The sequence below is a fragment of the Rattus rattus genome, chromosome 11 (assembly GCF_011064425.1).
Source record: "Rattus rattus isolate New Zealand chromosome 11, Rrattus_CSIRO_v1, whole genome shotgun sequence".
Classification (NCBI taxonomy): Eukaryota; Metazoa; Chordata; class Mammalia; order Rodentia; family Muridae; genus Rattus; species Rattus rattus.
In genome coordinates, this window is record NC_046164.1 from 17,868,230 (window position 1) to 17,883,893 (window position 15,664).

General features: G+C 42.2%; 1 protein-coding gene across 2 annotated transcripts in view; it reads left to right on the forward strand.

The window, feature by feature from the left end:
* Window positions 1-285: 285 nt before the first annotated feature.
* Window positions 286-15,664, forward strand: part of Mtf2 (metal response element binding transcription factor 2) — a 43,157-nt gene continuing 27,778 nt past the window's right edge. Inside the window, exons 1-4 of one of the 2 annotated variants that reach the window (XM_032915990.1) lie at window positions 286-556; window positions 8,193-8,340; window positions 15,036-15,234; window positions 15,346-15,427. Coding sequence is in view for 1 of the 2 variants with exons in the window: in XM_032915989.1 (XP_032771880.1) it covers window positions 552-556; window positions 15,036-15,234; window positions 15,346-15,427 (286 nt within the window). In the remaining variant the exon portion in view is untranslated. The remainder of the gene's footprint in view (window positions 557-8,192; window positions 8,341-15,035; window positions 15,235-15,345; window positions 15,428-15,664) is intronic. The other variant, XM_032915989.1, reaches the window with a different exon arrangement.

Sequence of the window (15,664 nt, forward strand, 5' to 3'; positions counted from 1 at the left end):
GGAAGATGTACTGAGCAATTATCCCATTTCTGAGGGCATTAAAAAAGACCCGCACATAGGTTGGACACGAAAAACAGTCCAGCGAGCCTCTGCGTCTGGAAGCGCAGCGTTCACTATTGTGTCTGCACCGGCAGCAGAAGGACTTAGTCCCACCGCGACATTAAAGAGTCCCTCTTTGTTCAGCGCTGGTCCGGGACGTAGGGCGCGGTGTTCCTCCGCGCTCGCCGCGCAGGCCCCGCCCCTCTGCGGCTCTGGAGAGCTGCCATTCGGCCCCGGAGTAGCTCCGCGCTCCCAGAATGCACCGGTAGTCCGCGGGAAACCAAAATGGCGAAGGGCTGTAGCGAAGTGGTCTGTGTTTGAGGCCGGTGTGAGAACGCATATTCTCCTCCCCAATCCTCGTCCCCAAGGAATTCAGTGTGTGTGTGCGTGAGCGCAGGGTTCCCGCTGGGGCGGGTGCCCAGTGAGTGCCCGGACTCGCGGGGAAGCGCCCACGGGAACGTGATTGCTTCTATTTTCCTGTATGAAGCGGTTGGCACCACTTAAGTGACCGAATGAGGTGAGAGACCTTGGCCTGGGAACCGACTCTTTGGGGAGGAGGTTGGGATGCAGAGAGACGAAAGAAAGGAAGCAAAAGAAAGGGAGAAAGATGGAGGATCCGCAAGGGAGTCCAGTGTGGGGGTGTTTTTGCGTTGATGCATATGTTGAAAGAATGGATCGAGCGTAGTCAGTGAAATGTTGGTAAAAATAGGGGCTGGAGGAACGAGCGGGGCGTTCGGGGAGTCAGTTGGTGGAATTAGATAAAACGTTGAGACAGGGAAGCTGTGTTTGGAGGGCAGGAAGGAACCTGGGGGCGGGAGACGGTTGGAGGGGCAGGATGAACCTGGTGATGAGGGGGTGGGGAACCTAGGGGAGGAGCCGTCAGAATGTGGGGAGCCTAGTAGAGGGGCTGCCTGGCACTTTAAGGGGTGGTAAGGGAAGTACAGTTTGGAACCAGAGGGTGCAGGAATTGGGTGGAATTGTGTAGAATTGTGGGAGGGGAATCTAGTGGATGGGCTGGATAGAGTGGGAGGATGAGGAAAATACTCCGGAAAACGAGCCCTGGAAGCTTAAAGGGAAGAAGTGATATGGGGAAGAGATAGCTTTTACAGGCATTTCTCCTGTTCAATTAAAATTTCTTGCTCTGATATTTGTATTCATCATTACAACCTAGTTACTTACGACTTTAAGGGATTTAACTAAAATTTCCACGATTTCTTAACACATTTCCATAGTGCCAGAACTCTTAACTGTGATTTACAGTCTGCTGTCCCTGGTTGTTAGAATTTTTCTTTGGCAGAGATGGATTTATTAAGTGATAGGAGGGACTGTGAACAATAGGAAAGGGGGTATGGAATGCTGTTTTAGTCTTTAAAGAAAACATTTAACTTTGGTTGAAGATATTACCATGTAACAGTAATTAGAATTTGAAAACCCAGACAAGCCTGTAATTGACATAGAAAAGTCCCTCTTGAGATCAACATAGAACTAGAAATATGTAGGTAGTGGTTGATTTGACTCCATTTTCTTTAGCAGTAAGTAACTTTCTCCTTCAAATAGATTCCATGTAATCTTCATATTACAACTTTTCTGCAGTTGTCTGCAGACTGTTTTCAGCCTCTATGTTTTAATTTTCTTTTTGGGGAGGGAGTAAACTTACAGGTAATTGTGGGTAAAGAAGTGATTCTTTTTAGAGTGCTGGACAATGCTTTACATGGAGCTAGCTAATGGGTTTTTTTTTGTTGTTGTTGTTTTTGTTTTTTAAGTTTTGAAAGCAAGGTCTCCTTAGGTAATCCTGGCTAGCCTGGACCTCACTTTGCATTCCAGACTGACCTTGAACAGATGAATCTGTCTGCATCTGCACAGTAAATGCAGATGGAGATTGGAAATATGTACTACCATGCTCTGCTGATACTACTTACCTTGAGTTAACGTCAGCAACTATCATTGGATGTACAGCTATACTTAAATGTGTAGTGTGGAGAATGTTTTTCCTTACTTGTTCAAAAAGTATATATTGGGGACTTCCTATGCTAAATGTAGTCTTATATTAGAAATCTCGTTGTCAAACAGTAGACATGTTCAGTGCTCATGCAGAGTACGCAGTTTGATTTTGAGCAATGATGAATGATAGAATGAACAAACACAGGCACATGTGCAAGCACCATTTAGCACCTTTGAGCTATAATTGATGACATTTGATGGTGAAATGATGAAAGTACAGAATAGATTCATTGTGGAGATATTGAGATAGTGAGTTCATGATGAAAGTACAGAATAGATTCATTATGGAGCTACTGAGATAGCGGAGTTCAAAACTATCAAGTGTCAGAAGAACAAGAACAGCTGAGATTAGAGAAGACAAGAGAAACATTTTGTCAAATGAATACACCCTGAAATTTGGGGAAAAATGTATAAGACGTTAAAAACATTTTTTAATGCATATGTGCAGGGGGTAGGGGTGGGGTATGTGCTAGTGTCCATGGAGGCCAGAGGCATGAGATCCCCTCAGACTAGATCAGAGGTGATTGTGAGCTGCCCAGTATAGGTGCTGGAAACCACACTCAGTTCTTCTCCAAGAACAATGTGTTTTTAATGGCAGAGACATCTTTCTAGCCCCCATAAAGGATATTTTTCATCTGTTATAGTGGTTCTAAAATTTAACCTGCTGTAATGAATACATTTTTTTCTTTCTTTTTGTAAGACTTCCTTCTTTTATGTGTGTGGATGGTTTGCCTGCATGTATATGTGTGTACCACATGAGGGCCGTGCCCACAGAGGCCAATCCCTTGTCCCTTTGGAACTGGAGTTAGAAATGGTTGCAAGTTGCCATGTTAATGCTGTGAATCAAAGGTCCTGGGACTTGAACTCAGATCCTCTGGAAGGACAGCCAGTACTCTTAACTGCTGAGCCATCTCAACAGTCTGAGAAAACTTTTCTTGACAGCAGATAGGGGCTGGAGGATCCAAAGTTCAAGGCTATTCTTGGCTATATAGAGTTCACAGCTAACATGCAACCCTGTTGGAAAAAAGTAGAAATGATTGCCAAGGGCTCAATAATATATAATCATAATATAATTCATATAATCATAAAAGTAGGCCTTATACTTAGACATAAAGTGATGGTTGATCTTCATTGTCAGTTCGATAAGATTCAGAATCACCATAGAAATATATATACCTCTGGATATGCCTATGATTGTTTTCAGAAAGGTTTAACTGAGGAGGGAAGACCCACCCTGACTATGTGAGGCACCAAACCCATGGGCTGGGGTCCTGGATTGAATCAAATGGAGGAAGCAAGCTGAGCATGAACATTGACCTTCCTGACTGCAGATAACAGTGGGATAGCTGCCTCCTGCTGCTTCTACCATGCCTCCCCCTTCCATGATGGACTGTACTCTGAAACTGTGAGCCAAAACATACAATTTCCTGTCGTTTTTGTCAGATTCTTCCACACAGCAATGAGAAGAATGCTGAATGCATATACTAATAAAGTTTCAAGTCATGAAGAACAGAGGAAGAAGCCTGTGGCTCAGTAGGGCAAGGTTTTCATTGTAGTGCCGAGTATAGTAAATGAGCAGCAGCAGACCTCTTGGGGAAGTTCTACTGTAGGAGCTGATGGAGTCAGTTATTTATTGCTCAGCCTCACCTGGTACGCCAGCGTTGAAACTTTCTTCCTCTCCTAGCTAGGACCTCAGTCAGGTTCCTGCCACTCTACCAGTGAGTTGTAATGCGGACTGAAATATTTGTAGGTGCAGAAGAAGACCTTAGAGAAGCTCTATGCACATATGCATTTATTGTATGCACTTCTGTAGTCAGGCCATGTGACCCAGAAAGCTCTGCCATGATGTAAGCAAGGCCAGCAAGCCCAGACGGATGCAGGAACATTGTGAGCTCCAGAAGCTACAGTTACTTGTGGAAAGGGAAAGTTTTAAAATATCTTTGGCAACTTAAAATGAAATGCTAATGGTATATATTAAAGATTCTGGGCAAACAGCTTGTCCTAGTCTCTTTGTTTTTATCTTTTTTTCCCTTTGATGTGATACCTATAGTCTCATGAGAGAAAGGGTGTGGATTTTGGTAGTGGGGAGGACCTAGGACCAGTTGGACATAGGGGAAATTGTAATCAGAATATACTCTATGGAAAAAATCTGTTTACAGTTAAAAGACACAAAGTGTGAATAGAAATACAGTTAAGTGTACTTGATTGGTCTTTTTTTTTTTTTTTTTTTTTTAAATTTATTCATTTATTATATGTAAGTACACTGTAGCTGTCTTCAGATACACCAGAAGAGGGCATCAGATCTCTTTACAGATGGTTGTGAGCCACCATGTGGTTGCTGGGAATTGAACTCATGACCTCTGAAAGAGCAGTCGGGTGCTCTTAACGGCTGAGCCATCTCTCCAGCCCTTGATTGGTCTTTTTAAGACAGAGTCTGACATAGCCTAACCTGACCAGGAACTCCTAACTCCAGTGCTAGGAGTGTAGGTTGTGTGCTAGTACCACTACCCAGAGACTATGCATGGACTGACCTGGGCTCCAACCTCACGGGTAGCAATGAATAGCCTAGTAAGAGCACCAGTGGAAGGGGAAGCCCTTGGTCCTGCCAAGGCTGGACCCCCAGTGAACGTGATTGTTGGGGGGGGGCGGTAATGGGGGGAGGATGGGGAGGGGAACACCCATAGAGAAGAGGAGGGGGAGGGGTTGGGGATGTTGACCCAGAAAGGGGGAATAACAATTGAAATGTAAATAAGAAATACCCAAGTTAATAAAGATGGAGAAAAAATATATTTTATTGAGATTATAATATAATTACATCATTCTCCCCTCCCCTTTCCTTTCTTCAAGCCCTCCCCATATACATCTCCTTGCTTTCTTTCAAATTTGTGACCTCTTTTTTATTGTTGTTACATATGTATATACATATTGATTCTTAAATATATAAATATTCTTAGTCTGTAAAATGTTACTTGTTATGTTTTAAGGAATGATTATTTGGTATATTGGATAATCGACTGGTGTGCTCTTCCCCAGGGAAGACTATTTTCTCCACTAATTAGCATTCCTTAATTGGCTGTAGTTTTTTTGTATAGGGTTGAGCATTCCTGGGTTTTCCCTTGGCCTTGTTGATATGTCTCTGTCTTTGTCTGTCTGTCTCTGTGTGTGTCTGTGTATGTGCCTGTCTGTCTCTCACTCTCCTTTAAAATAGGGTCTCACTTTGTAGTCCTAGCTGCTGTGGAACTCACTCTGTAGATTAGGCTGGCCTTGAGCTCAGAGACCTGCCTGCCTGCCTGCCTTTGTCTCCTGAGTGCTAGGATTAAAGTGGGTGTCATGTTTAGCTCATGTTTAGGCAGTCATATTGGTGAGACTGGGTGTAGCTTCTGACATTCCTAGCAGCCACACTTTCTCACATACTCCCTACAGCCTTTCTGCTCTTCTCTTACTCAGTGTTCCCTGGACCTTGGGTACAGGAGTTGTGATCGATCTGTCTGTCTGCCTGTCTGTCTGTCTGCCTATCTGTCTGCCTGCCTGCCTGTCTGTCTATCTATCTATCTATCTATCTATCTATCTATCTATCTATCTATCTATCTATCTATCTATCTTTCTATCTATCTTGTGACTGGGCTTCACGACTCTTGATTGATTGTGGTTTTATGTAAAGGTCTCCCACCTGTTGCAAAGGGAAGTTTCTTGATGAGGAGTGAGAACCACACTTAACTGTGGCATAGGTAGAAGTATGTAGGATACAGTTAGGAATTGTGCTGGCTTAGTAAATGGTAGTTGAGTTCTCTTCTAACGTCCATGACCACTAGCCTTAGGTAGTTGGCTAGGTTTCCAGTAACATGCAAGACTTTTCTCTCCGAAGAGTAGGTTTTAAGTCCAGTTAGAGTTAGTGGTATACATTCCACTACTGTACCGTAAAGGTCACTGCTTCAGCTGTCATAGCTGGGTAGGCAGGGCTGTTGCCTCCTTCATTTGGCAGCTTGCGTGGAACCATAGGGGCCCTGAAGGTAGTGCTTAGGGAGGCTTTCAGGTCAGTTTCAGTTTAGGCGTCTGGGCCCACTGTCTGAAGTTCATGGTATCTTCAGCATTAGGGACTTACCTACTACCACTTGGGGTTGGGTAACCAAGGGCAATAGCAGTGGCCTGTAATGTTTTAGCAGTTCTCGGACAGTCCTGACCAACAGCTGAAAGGTGGGACTCTCAGGTGTGGCATTGGGAATTTTGTTAGTTTTTGACACTTGGAGCATTGTCAGCCCAGATGAGAAGTTCACTTAAACCATATATGACTACACGTGTATTTATGGAGTTAATATTTGTGGTGTATGTGTGGTTGCTACAGCATACATGTGGAAATCAAGGACAGTTTCAGGGAGTTGGTTCTGTCATGGTCTCAGGAATAGAACTTACTTCTAACTGGTCAGGCTGGGTGACAAGCATCCTTACCTGTTGAGCGATTTAACTGGCTTGTACTTGTTTAGACACACTTGTGTTTACCTTATGTGTGTGGCTGTTCGCCTGCATGTGTGCTGCTCACTGTGTGCGTGGTGTCCGTGGAGGCGGGACAGGACGCTGGGTCTCCTAGGACTTTGAGTCGTGAGCTACCGTGTGGGGCTGGGAGGCAGAGCTGCCAAACCAGCTCTCAGGTTCGCTCTCGGTGGAGGCGAATGAAGTGAAGGGACTCAGTAGGTTTCATAAAGGTCGAGGGTAGGGATGGGAGTTGGTGTGAGAACTGGGTCTAGGGATTGAAGAGGTGGTTAGTGCCTAAGAGCATTTGTCGCTCTTGCACAGGACCTAGGTTTAGTTCCCAGCACCCACACGGTGGTGGTTCATAACCATCTACGACTCTATTTCCAAGGGATCCAGGTCCTTCTTCTGACCTCCAAAGGCACCACCAAGTTGTACTTGGAGCGTAAGCATATGTGCAGGCAAAACACAGAATAAAATGTATAAATCTAAAAATAAATAAGAAGTGTAGGTCTGAAATTGTAAAGGCAAGTATATAAACACAATCATTTGGAAATTAAATGATTTTAATCATTTCTCAACTTATTCCTTTAATATCTCTCTCTCTCTCTCTCTCTCTCTCTCTCTCTCTCTCTCTCTCTCTCTCTCTCTCTCTAGAGAGAGAGAGAGAGAGAGAGAGAAAACACTCAGCAGTTAAGAGCACTGGCTGCTTTTCCAGAGGACCCTAGTTCTATTCCCAGTCCCCACATGGTGGCTCAGTCATCTGTAATTCCAGTTCCAGGGAAATCTAGTACCCTCTTGTGGTCTCCCTGGGCACTGCATGTAAGTCACATACATACACATGCAGGCAAACACTGAAACATAAATTTAAAAATACTTTATCTTTGATTATGTGCCTGTGTGTGTGTGTGTGCATGTAAATGCAGTACCCAACGGAGTCAGAAGGTGTTGAATCTTCTACAGGTTGTTGTGAGTCTCCCAAAGTGAGTGCAGGCTGAACTCTGGATCAAGGAAAAGCAATGTATGCTCGTAACTGGTAAACATCTCTCTAGCCTAGCCTCCTTTGCCTTTTCTTTTCTTTCTTTTTTCTTTCTTTTGAGGCAAGGTCTTTTTTAAACTCACAGATTCTGTGTTTGCTCCTTGAATGCTGGGATTAAAGGCATACAACACTGCATCTGTCCATTCCTTACTATTTATTAATTTTAAAAATGTAATGTATGATTTTTTTTAATTTCTAAAGCTGAGAAATAGAGTAGAGGTAACTTTTCTAAAATAAAAATTATTTTTTAAAGTGTGTTTTGCTTGTGTAAATATTTTTGTATGTGTGCCTGGTGCCTTAATAGAGCAACCTTGGCAGTGTTGTGCTGTTTGGAAGAGCTCTGAATGGGGACTCATGCCTACAGTCCTAGCCCTTTAAAGCAGAGGCCAGTTTGAGCTACAGTGTAGCACTCCGTTGCAAAACATTAAAACCACAACAAAACACCCAAGAAGATGAGACTTGTTGTTCCAGGGTTGGGGTCAGGATAGAACAGTGGGTTTTGTCTTGTTTGCTTTGTTGTTTGTCCCTTAGCTCTGATTCCTTCCCACCCCCACTACTGCAAGATCATTTTGCTTTATAGACTGGTGAATCAAGGGCAAGGTGGCGTGTGAAGTAGGATTAGATTTTCCTTCCTTTTTTCCCTTAGCTGCCGAGTGGTTCATCATGGACTAGAGTAGTGGCAAGGGTACTGGAGACGTGATTGTGGTGGAGGTGTCATGGCCGATGGCTGTTACCAGAGAAGAGGAGGGAAATTGGAGCGGCACAATAGAGGGATGAAAGTTCCTACTAGGGAGGTGAGTCCTATTTGGGGGGCGGTAGCTTTCAGCCCTTAGATTTAATCTAGTCTTTATTTAAACAGCCAGTTGTTACTAGTAGTTTACTGACTGTGTATTGTTTATCTATGCATTGTGTGTGATAGGTGTGCAGGAGGATATGGTAAGCAAGCCTGACAGTTTTCTGTATACAGGGTGGACAGTAAAGACTCATTTTTCTTTTAATTGAAGACAAATAATTGAAATCACAAATTTCTTGGTTCTTTTTTTGAGAAATGATACTATGCTAAGTCCTTAAATGTATTTTCACACGGGTTGGGGATTTAGCTCAGTGGTAGAGCGCTTGCCTAGCAAGCGCAAGGCCTTGGGTTCGGTCCCTAGCTCCGGAAAAAAAAAAAAGAAAGAAAAAAAATGTATTTTCACAATTTGTTAATTCTTTGAAAATTTGGGGATATATATATATATCATGGAGTTCCCTTTGTAGACCAGGCAGGCTGGCTTCAAACTCAAGCGATCCACCTGCCTCTGCCTCCTGAGTACTGGGATTAAAGGCGTGGGCCACTGCCATCCAGCTGATAAAAAGTGTTTTGATCATATTCATCCCCAACTCTTTTCAGACCACCTCATCCCTAATTCTTGTACTCCCACTTTTGAACTATCCCACTAAGCCTAGATTGTCCTGGCTGTGTGCTCCTGGGTGTGAAGGCCTTATGCTAGAACTCCATCTGTGTCTTGAAATTGTAGCCTCAGAAAGTACTTTAGGTGCATTTTGTTTGTTTTGTTTTATTTTGTTTGAGCACAGAGTTTCTCTGTGTAGCCCTGGCTGTCTTGGAATTTGCCTTGGACTCACAGAGATCCAAGGAAGATAGGATGGAGAAAGAAAATAGTCCTTTTTCCTTAATCTACATTATTTAAACTCTTCAGCCAATTAGTAAGTTAAGTTAGGGCCTTGTTTACTGTAGGGTAGTGGACCAACAAAGAAAGACTTTTTTAGTCATTTGTTAACATTGGCTTTCAATGGAGTGCATTTTCTACTAAATTACGAATGCCAGGGCCTGTCAAGGTGGCTCAGCAGTTAAGAGTACAAACTGCTTTTGTAGAAGAACTGAGTGTGGTTCCCAACACCCATACTGGGTGGTCCCCAACTACCAGTAATTCTGGTTACACAGGGGGTCTGATACCACTGACCTCCATGGGCTCCTGCACCAGTGTGTACACACACACATGATAAAAAATAAAGAGAACAATTAAGAAAACTCTAAAAATTCTATTATATTCATTTGTTTGTTTTGTTTTGAGACAGTTTCTCTGTGTCGCTCTAGCTGTCCTGGGACTTGCTCTGTATTCTAGGCTGTCCTTGAACTCAGATCCACCTGTTTCTGCCTCCCAAGTGCTGGGAATGAAGGTGTATAACACCACTCTGGCTCTATGCATAAAATTTTATTGTTAAAAATGTAATATTTTATTGTTAAATGTGTTTTGACATCTTTAATTGGTTTCTTTTTTTTTTTTTTTAAAGAAACTTTATCCATTCATCTGTGTGTGTGTGTTTATGTGGGCACGCGTACACAAACTCACTCTCTCTCTCTCTCTCTCTCTCTCTCTCTCTCTCTCTCTCTCTCTCTCTCTCTCTCACCATACCATGCATGCAGAGATCAGAGGACAATTTGTAGCAGGGTTGAGCACAGGTCATTTCTCTTGGCAGTAGGCAATCTTAACCTACAATGCCATCTTGCTGTACCACATTTTTAGTACTCATTGAGTATCAATTCGTATCCACATCATCGTGCATATGGAGGTTAGAGGATAACTTGTCAGATATGGGTTTGAGGGGAGTGTTTCTCAGATGAGCCATCTTACGTCCATTTCTCCCCCAACTCCTCTTTTTGAGACAGAGTCTCATTAGCTGACCTGGAACTCACTATGTAGAGTGTGCCTTGAACTCAGAAAGATCTGCCTGCCTTTGCTTCCTAAGTGCTGGACTTCTTACTAGCTTTTCTAGGGATTTGACTGTGGACAGGATAGAAAAATGAAGTCAAAGGGTAAGGGTAACTGTTACTAGGTTGGGTTCTTGTTCCTAAACATAGCACATCATTGACTGCAGGAGAAGAGAAGAAACACTAGGAAATGAAAAATGACAAAGTTTAATGGTTGATCTAAGAATGTGTGCTGTGTAATAAAAGTAATACAGTGGAGAGTAAGACAAGTACATAACCATCACAAAAAAGAGAGGGTATATCAAAATAATAGCAAAGCATATAACTGTGTCTGAGAATGTTTACCTTTTTAATTGTGTGGTTTCCATTCCAGGATTAAGAGCATTCTGCTGGCTTATTTTTCATAGTTCCTTATGCTATTCAGGTTTGGGTTATAGTGGTTTGAATAGGTTTGGTTCCCCCATAGATTCATGTTTGGAATGCTTGGCCATAGAGTGGCAGTATTAGGAGGAAGTGAGTCACTAAGTAGGTGGGCTTTGAGGCACCACATCTGCCTGCATGCTACTATGCTTCCTACCATGATGATAATGGTTTAAACCTCTGAAACTGTAAGCCAGCCCCATTTAAATGTTTGTCTTTATAAGAGTTGCCTTGGTCATGTCTTTACTGCAATGGAAACCCAAACTGAGACAGAAAGTTGGTACCAGGAGGTGGGGTATTGTTGCAATAGGCCCGACTATGCTTTTGTTTGGAGGAATGTGGGTTTGGGGACTGTGGAAAGAGTGGGATGCTTTAGTTGGGACTTAATGCTTAATGGGCCATCCTAGTAGAAGCATGGAAGACAGTGGCACTGAGGGTCTAGCTCAAGAGGTTTTAAAGAAGAATTCTAATGTGTGCCCTAGAAACTGTTCTTAGGATAGTTTATTGAAGAATGTAGCTGCTATTTGCCCTTTGCCCTTGTCTGAAGAGTCTGCTTGAGGCTAAAGTGAAGAGATTTAGATTAATTGCATTGACAAAGGAAATCTCAAAACATCCACCATAGACTGTATCCTGTGATTTACTCTTACGAGAGCCTTTTGATCACATACAGCAAACTAAGGGAAAATACAAATTGCATGGTTCAAAGACTAAGGGGGCACCAGAAAGTGGAATGGAGTTAAATCCTGAGTTCAAGGATATTAAATGAAATTAAGGGAGTGGTGGCCTTGGCAAGATCCCACCCAGCTAGCTTATTGTTTTAAGTGGTTTGCATTTGAATAGGGGATAGTTACATTATGCTAGGCCTTATTATGACCTGGTTATTTTCATTTGAACATAAGGAGATAAGATTTTGTGTCAAACTGACAAGGAACAGTTTATGATGACAAATTCTCCACTGTCAACTTTACTATATCTGGAATGAACTACAGTCCAGAAATGTAGGGAACAGCTGTGATCCAGATCTTGAGGCTGGATGACATAGTTTGTTTTTATCCGGATCTTGAGGCGTAGTGGCCATGTTTATAAAGAGGAGGCTGGAGAGATGGCTCAGCGGTTAAGAGCACTGACCACTCTTCCAAAAGTCCTGAGTTCAATTCCCAGCAACCACATGGTGGCTTACAACCATCTGTAATGGGATCAGATGCCCTCTTCTGGTTTGTCTGAAGACAGTTACAGTGTATTCGCATAAAATAAATAGAATCCCGATCTTGAGAAAAGGAGGCAGAGGTGTGCAGGTCTCTTGAGTTCAAGGTCAATCTACAGAGCAAGCTCCAAGACAGCCAAGCTTAGGCAGTGAGGAAGTTGGAAAACAGCTGCTGATAATGTAGTAGAAGAATCCATGTGGCTCTGTTTAGAGTCTAGAATAGAAGGGACCACTGGGACAATTGATGCTGGTCAGCTAGAACTAGGAAGTCAAGGTAATAAAGAAGAGACCAGCATCACTGAGGTGGAATCTAGGAAGTGTTTTCTGAGAGCACAAAGGAGCTGTGTTCCAGTAATAGCCAAGGTTGTACCTAGTGTTTCAGCTGGACTTGGTAATGTGTAAGAGTCTCCCAGGTGAACTGGTTTTGAAGTTATGAAGGGGTCATGGAGAGCAGCTGAGGCTCGGCACTGTGAGGGGCCAGGAAAGGCCATTGGTGAAGGTACAGTCTCAGTGACATTTGAAGACCCAGGATTGAAGAGACCATGCAAAGAAGTTGAGGCTTGGTACCATGAAGAAAGCCTATTGATGAAGTCTAGTTGCACCAGTGAATTGGAGATATCAGTACTATGGGATGATCACAAGAACACAGCAGCAGTGGCGTGGAGTAAGCCATAACTTAGCATGCTACAAAGGGCAGAGCAGAAGTAACCCAAGCCCTTTGGAGGAGCTCAGAAGATCATCTGTGAAGCCCAGACATTGGAACAAGAATCTGTGAAGTTGAAGTTGCCATGGAGACCTCAAGATGTTCGAAATGCCAGAGCAGTGGGATATTTGCTGAGGAAAGCTGCTAATAGTGGACCAGCCCAGGAGAAAGAATGGCGTTGTAGTCAACAAAGCTGAAAGGCGTTGGCCGTGGAGATGCAGAGTTTAGTTTGCCCTGCAGGTTTTTGGTCTTGCTGTGGGCCAGTGTTTTCCTAACTAGGGCACTTTTGAAATGGTAATGTATATCCTTTGATATTAGAGTATACTGTTTACACTTTGACTTTATAGGGGATTACAGTAAAGAGATTGCTTGAATCTCAGAAAGATTTTGAACTTTGGACTTTTAAACATTGTTGTCACTGCAATAGACTATGGGACTTTTGGAGTTCGACTAAATGCATTTTGCATTGTCTTATGGCTACAAGCCTATAGGGCCAGAGAGTGGAATGTAGTGGTTTGAATAGGTTTGGCCCCATAGAGTCATGAGTTTGAATGTTTGCCCATATTGAATGGCACTATTAGGTGGTGTGGCCTTGTTGCAGGAAGTGTTTCACTGTGCAGGTGGGTTTGAGGCTTCCTATGCTCAGGCTTTACCCAGTGCAGTAAGTAGCTAAGACAGTTATTTATACAGGGTTAAATTTATACAGGTTAAAGTTATTTATACAGGGTTTTCCTAGGCTGGTCTTGAACTTTTCAAACTCTGTGTAGTTGAGGATGACCCTAAACTTCTGATCTTATCTCTCAATCCCCAGTACTGGGATTGCAGGTGTATACCTGTTTTTCTTTTGTTAATTTTGTCTTATGGTGTTGGGACTGGAACCAGAGACCTTGTGCATGCTGGGCAAGCATTCTACCAGCTGGGCTACCTGCCCAGCTGTCTGGTTGGTTTGAAGATTATCTTTCTGGTTTTCAGTGATTCTGTTTGCAGTCCCTGTACTCGTAGGATTTTGAGTTTGTTAGATACATAGATTAGTATTTCTCAGCAATTTAGGGGAAGGGCATCAGTTCTTAATTCTTTTTAGGACAACCTTAAAATGTATTTCTTTTATACCAAAATTCTGTTCCCATAAACATTTAATCCTTCATTTACCCCCAGATAGTTCTATTCTGCTTCTTGCCTATGAATTTAACTGTATCTCAGATAACCAGAATTAAATAGTAGCTGTCTGTTTTATCTGGATTGTTTCGTTTAGGGTAATGTCTTCAAGGTTCCATGTTGTAGCATAGGCATGTTTCCCAGAGTTTGTGTTAATTTTAGACATTGCAAACAGGTTCCCCATTTTTCACTTTCTTTTTTCATTAGACTTTTATCGACTCTTACTGTCTGTATAGTTTTATATATCTTTGAATGTTAACCAGTAAAATATCTAAAATTGGAACAATGAAACCAAACACTGCTTTGCTGTTTAAGAAAATTGATGGGGCTGGAGACATGACTCAGCAGTTAGACTCTGATTTGGTCCTAGCACCCATGCATAGAGTGGCTAAGAAATGCAGTATCCTTTCCTGGTCTCTTGTGACACCAGCCATCATGTGCATTCAGAGGTGCATTCAGGCAAAAGACCCATATACATAAACTTTTAAAAAAATAAATTGAGCATGCTATATTGTTCACAGTTTTTTAATATGTAAGTAATAATGATTTTATAGTTTATTGTTGGGACCATTACTTCAAAAGTAAAACCTTACACTTTTCATTCAATTTTAATTTTCTGAAATCTGAAGTTTTTAATTTTAATTACATTTGTTTTGTGTACTTATGTGTACGCATGCCTTTGTATTCATGTGTAGGTGGGAACATTGCAGGAGTCTATTTTTCTTTCTCGTGAGTGCTGCACATTTGGATTGATTTATTCTCCCTTCTTTGCTTAGTGGTTCTCTGTAGAGAGTTTGTTACTGCCCTTCCAGTGAATGTGAACATAGTCATCTACCCCAGAAGTCATGTGTCTTAATTACTTGTGGTCTAAGCTAAGAAGTTAAGGCTTAAATTTTCAAAACTGTTTTAAGGCTGGGTCCCAAATATGTAGCTCAAGTTGGCCCGGAACGTCTAACTAGCCTAGGCTGGCCCAGAGCTCTTCTTGTGCTCGGCTTCTCCAGCGCTAAGGCTTGTGCTGCCTGCCCTGCTTAGTTGTTCTCAGCTGTTCCTGATGAGGCAGTTACACCAGCAGGAATGAGTGACTGAGCCTGGCTTAGGGCAGGTAGTGAGTGAGGACCATCAACCATTGCTCTTTTGTTTTACATCCGCTTAGAAAGTATTCATCATTTGAGTTATTTGTTATTTTCCTCACAAATTAAAGTTTTTATACCAAAAGTTTGGCTAATATATGAAATGTAACTGGTATAAAATCTTAAGTCTTATACGTCTTCTATTTGGTCTTTTATTTCCTGAACAGAGACTCTACAGGAGCAGGTAATTCACTGGTCCACAAGCGGTCTCCTTCACGTCGAAACCAAAAGACCTCAGCATCCTTGAACAAGCTGTCTTTACAGGATGGACATAAAGCCAAAAAACCAGCATGTAAATTTGAAGAGGGTCAAGATGTCTTAGCTAGATGGTCAGATGGCTTGTTTTATCTTGGAACTATCAAAAAGGTAAGTTACTTTAATACGTTTCTGCTATACTTGGATTATACTTGTTAGTAACTTAAAATTTAACCTCGTGTGCAGTTTTAAGAGATTACTGATGTCTCCTCTGTATTGCAGATAAACATTTTGAAACAGAGCTGCTTCATCACATTTGAGGACAGTTCTAAGTCCTGGGTTCTCTGGAAGGACATCCAAACAGGCAGGTGCTATGTTTTTCATGACCATGATTTGCACTGAAATTTGGTTTTCTTCAGCTTGGCTTTTTCTGGTACTAGTGATATTGAATACACTTTTTTCAATGACTGGGTAGCATGTATAAGGAGAAGTTTAAAAATTTATTGGATATACACAATTATTCTCCCTTGTTTTATAAACAAAGATCTCTACAGTTTAGTTGAGTCATTTAATACTGTTTCCTGTTATTCTTCTACATGCT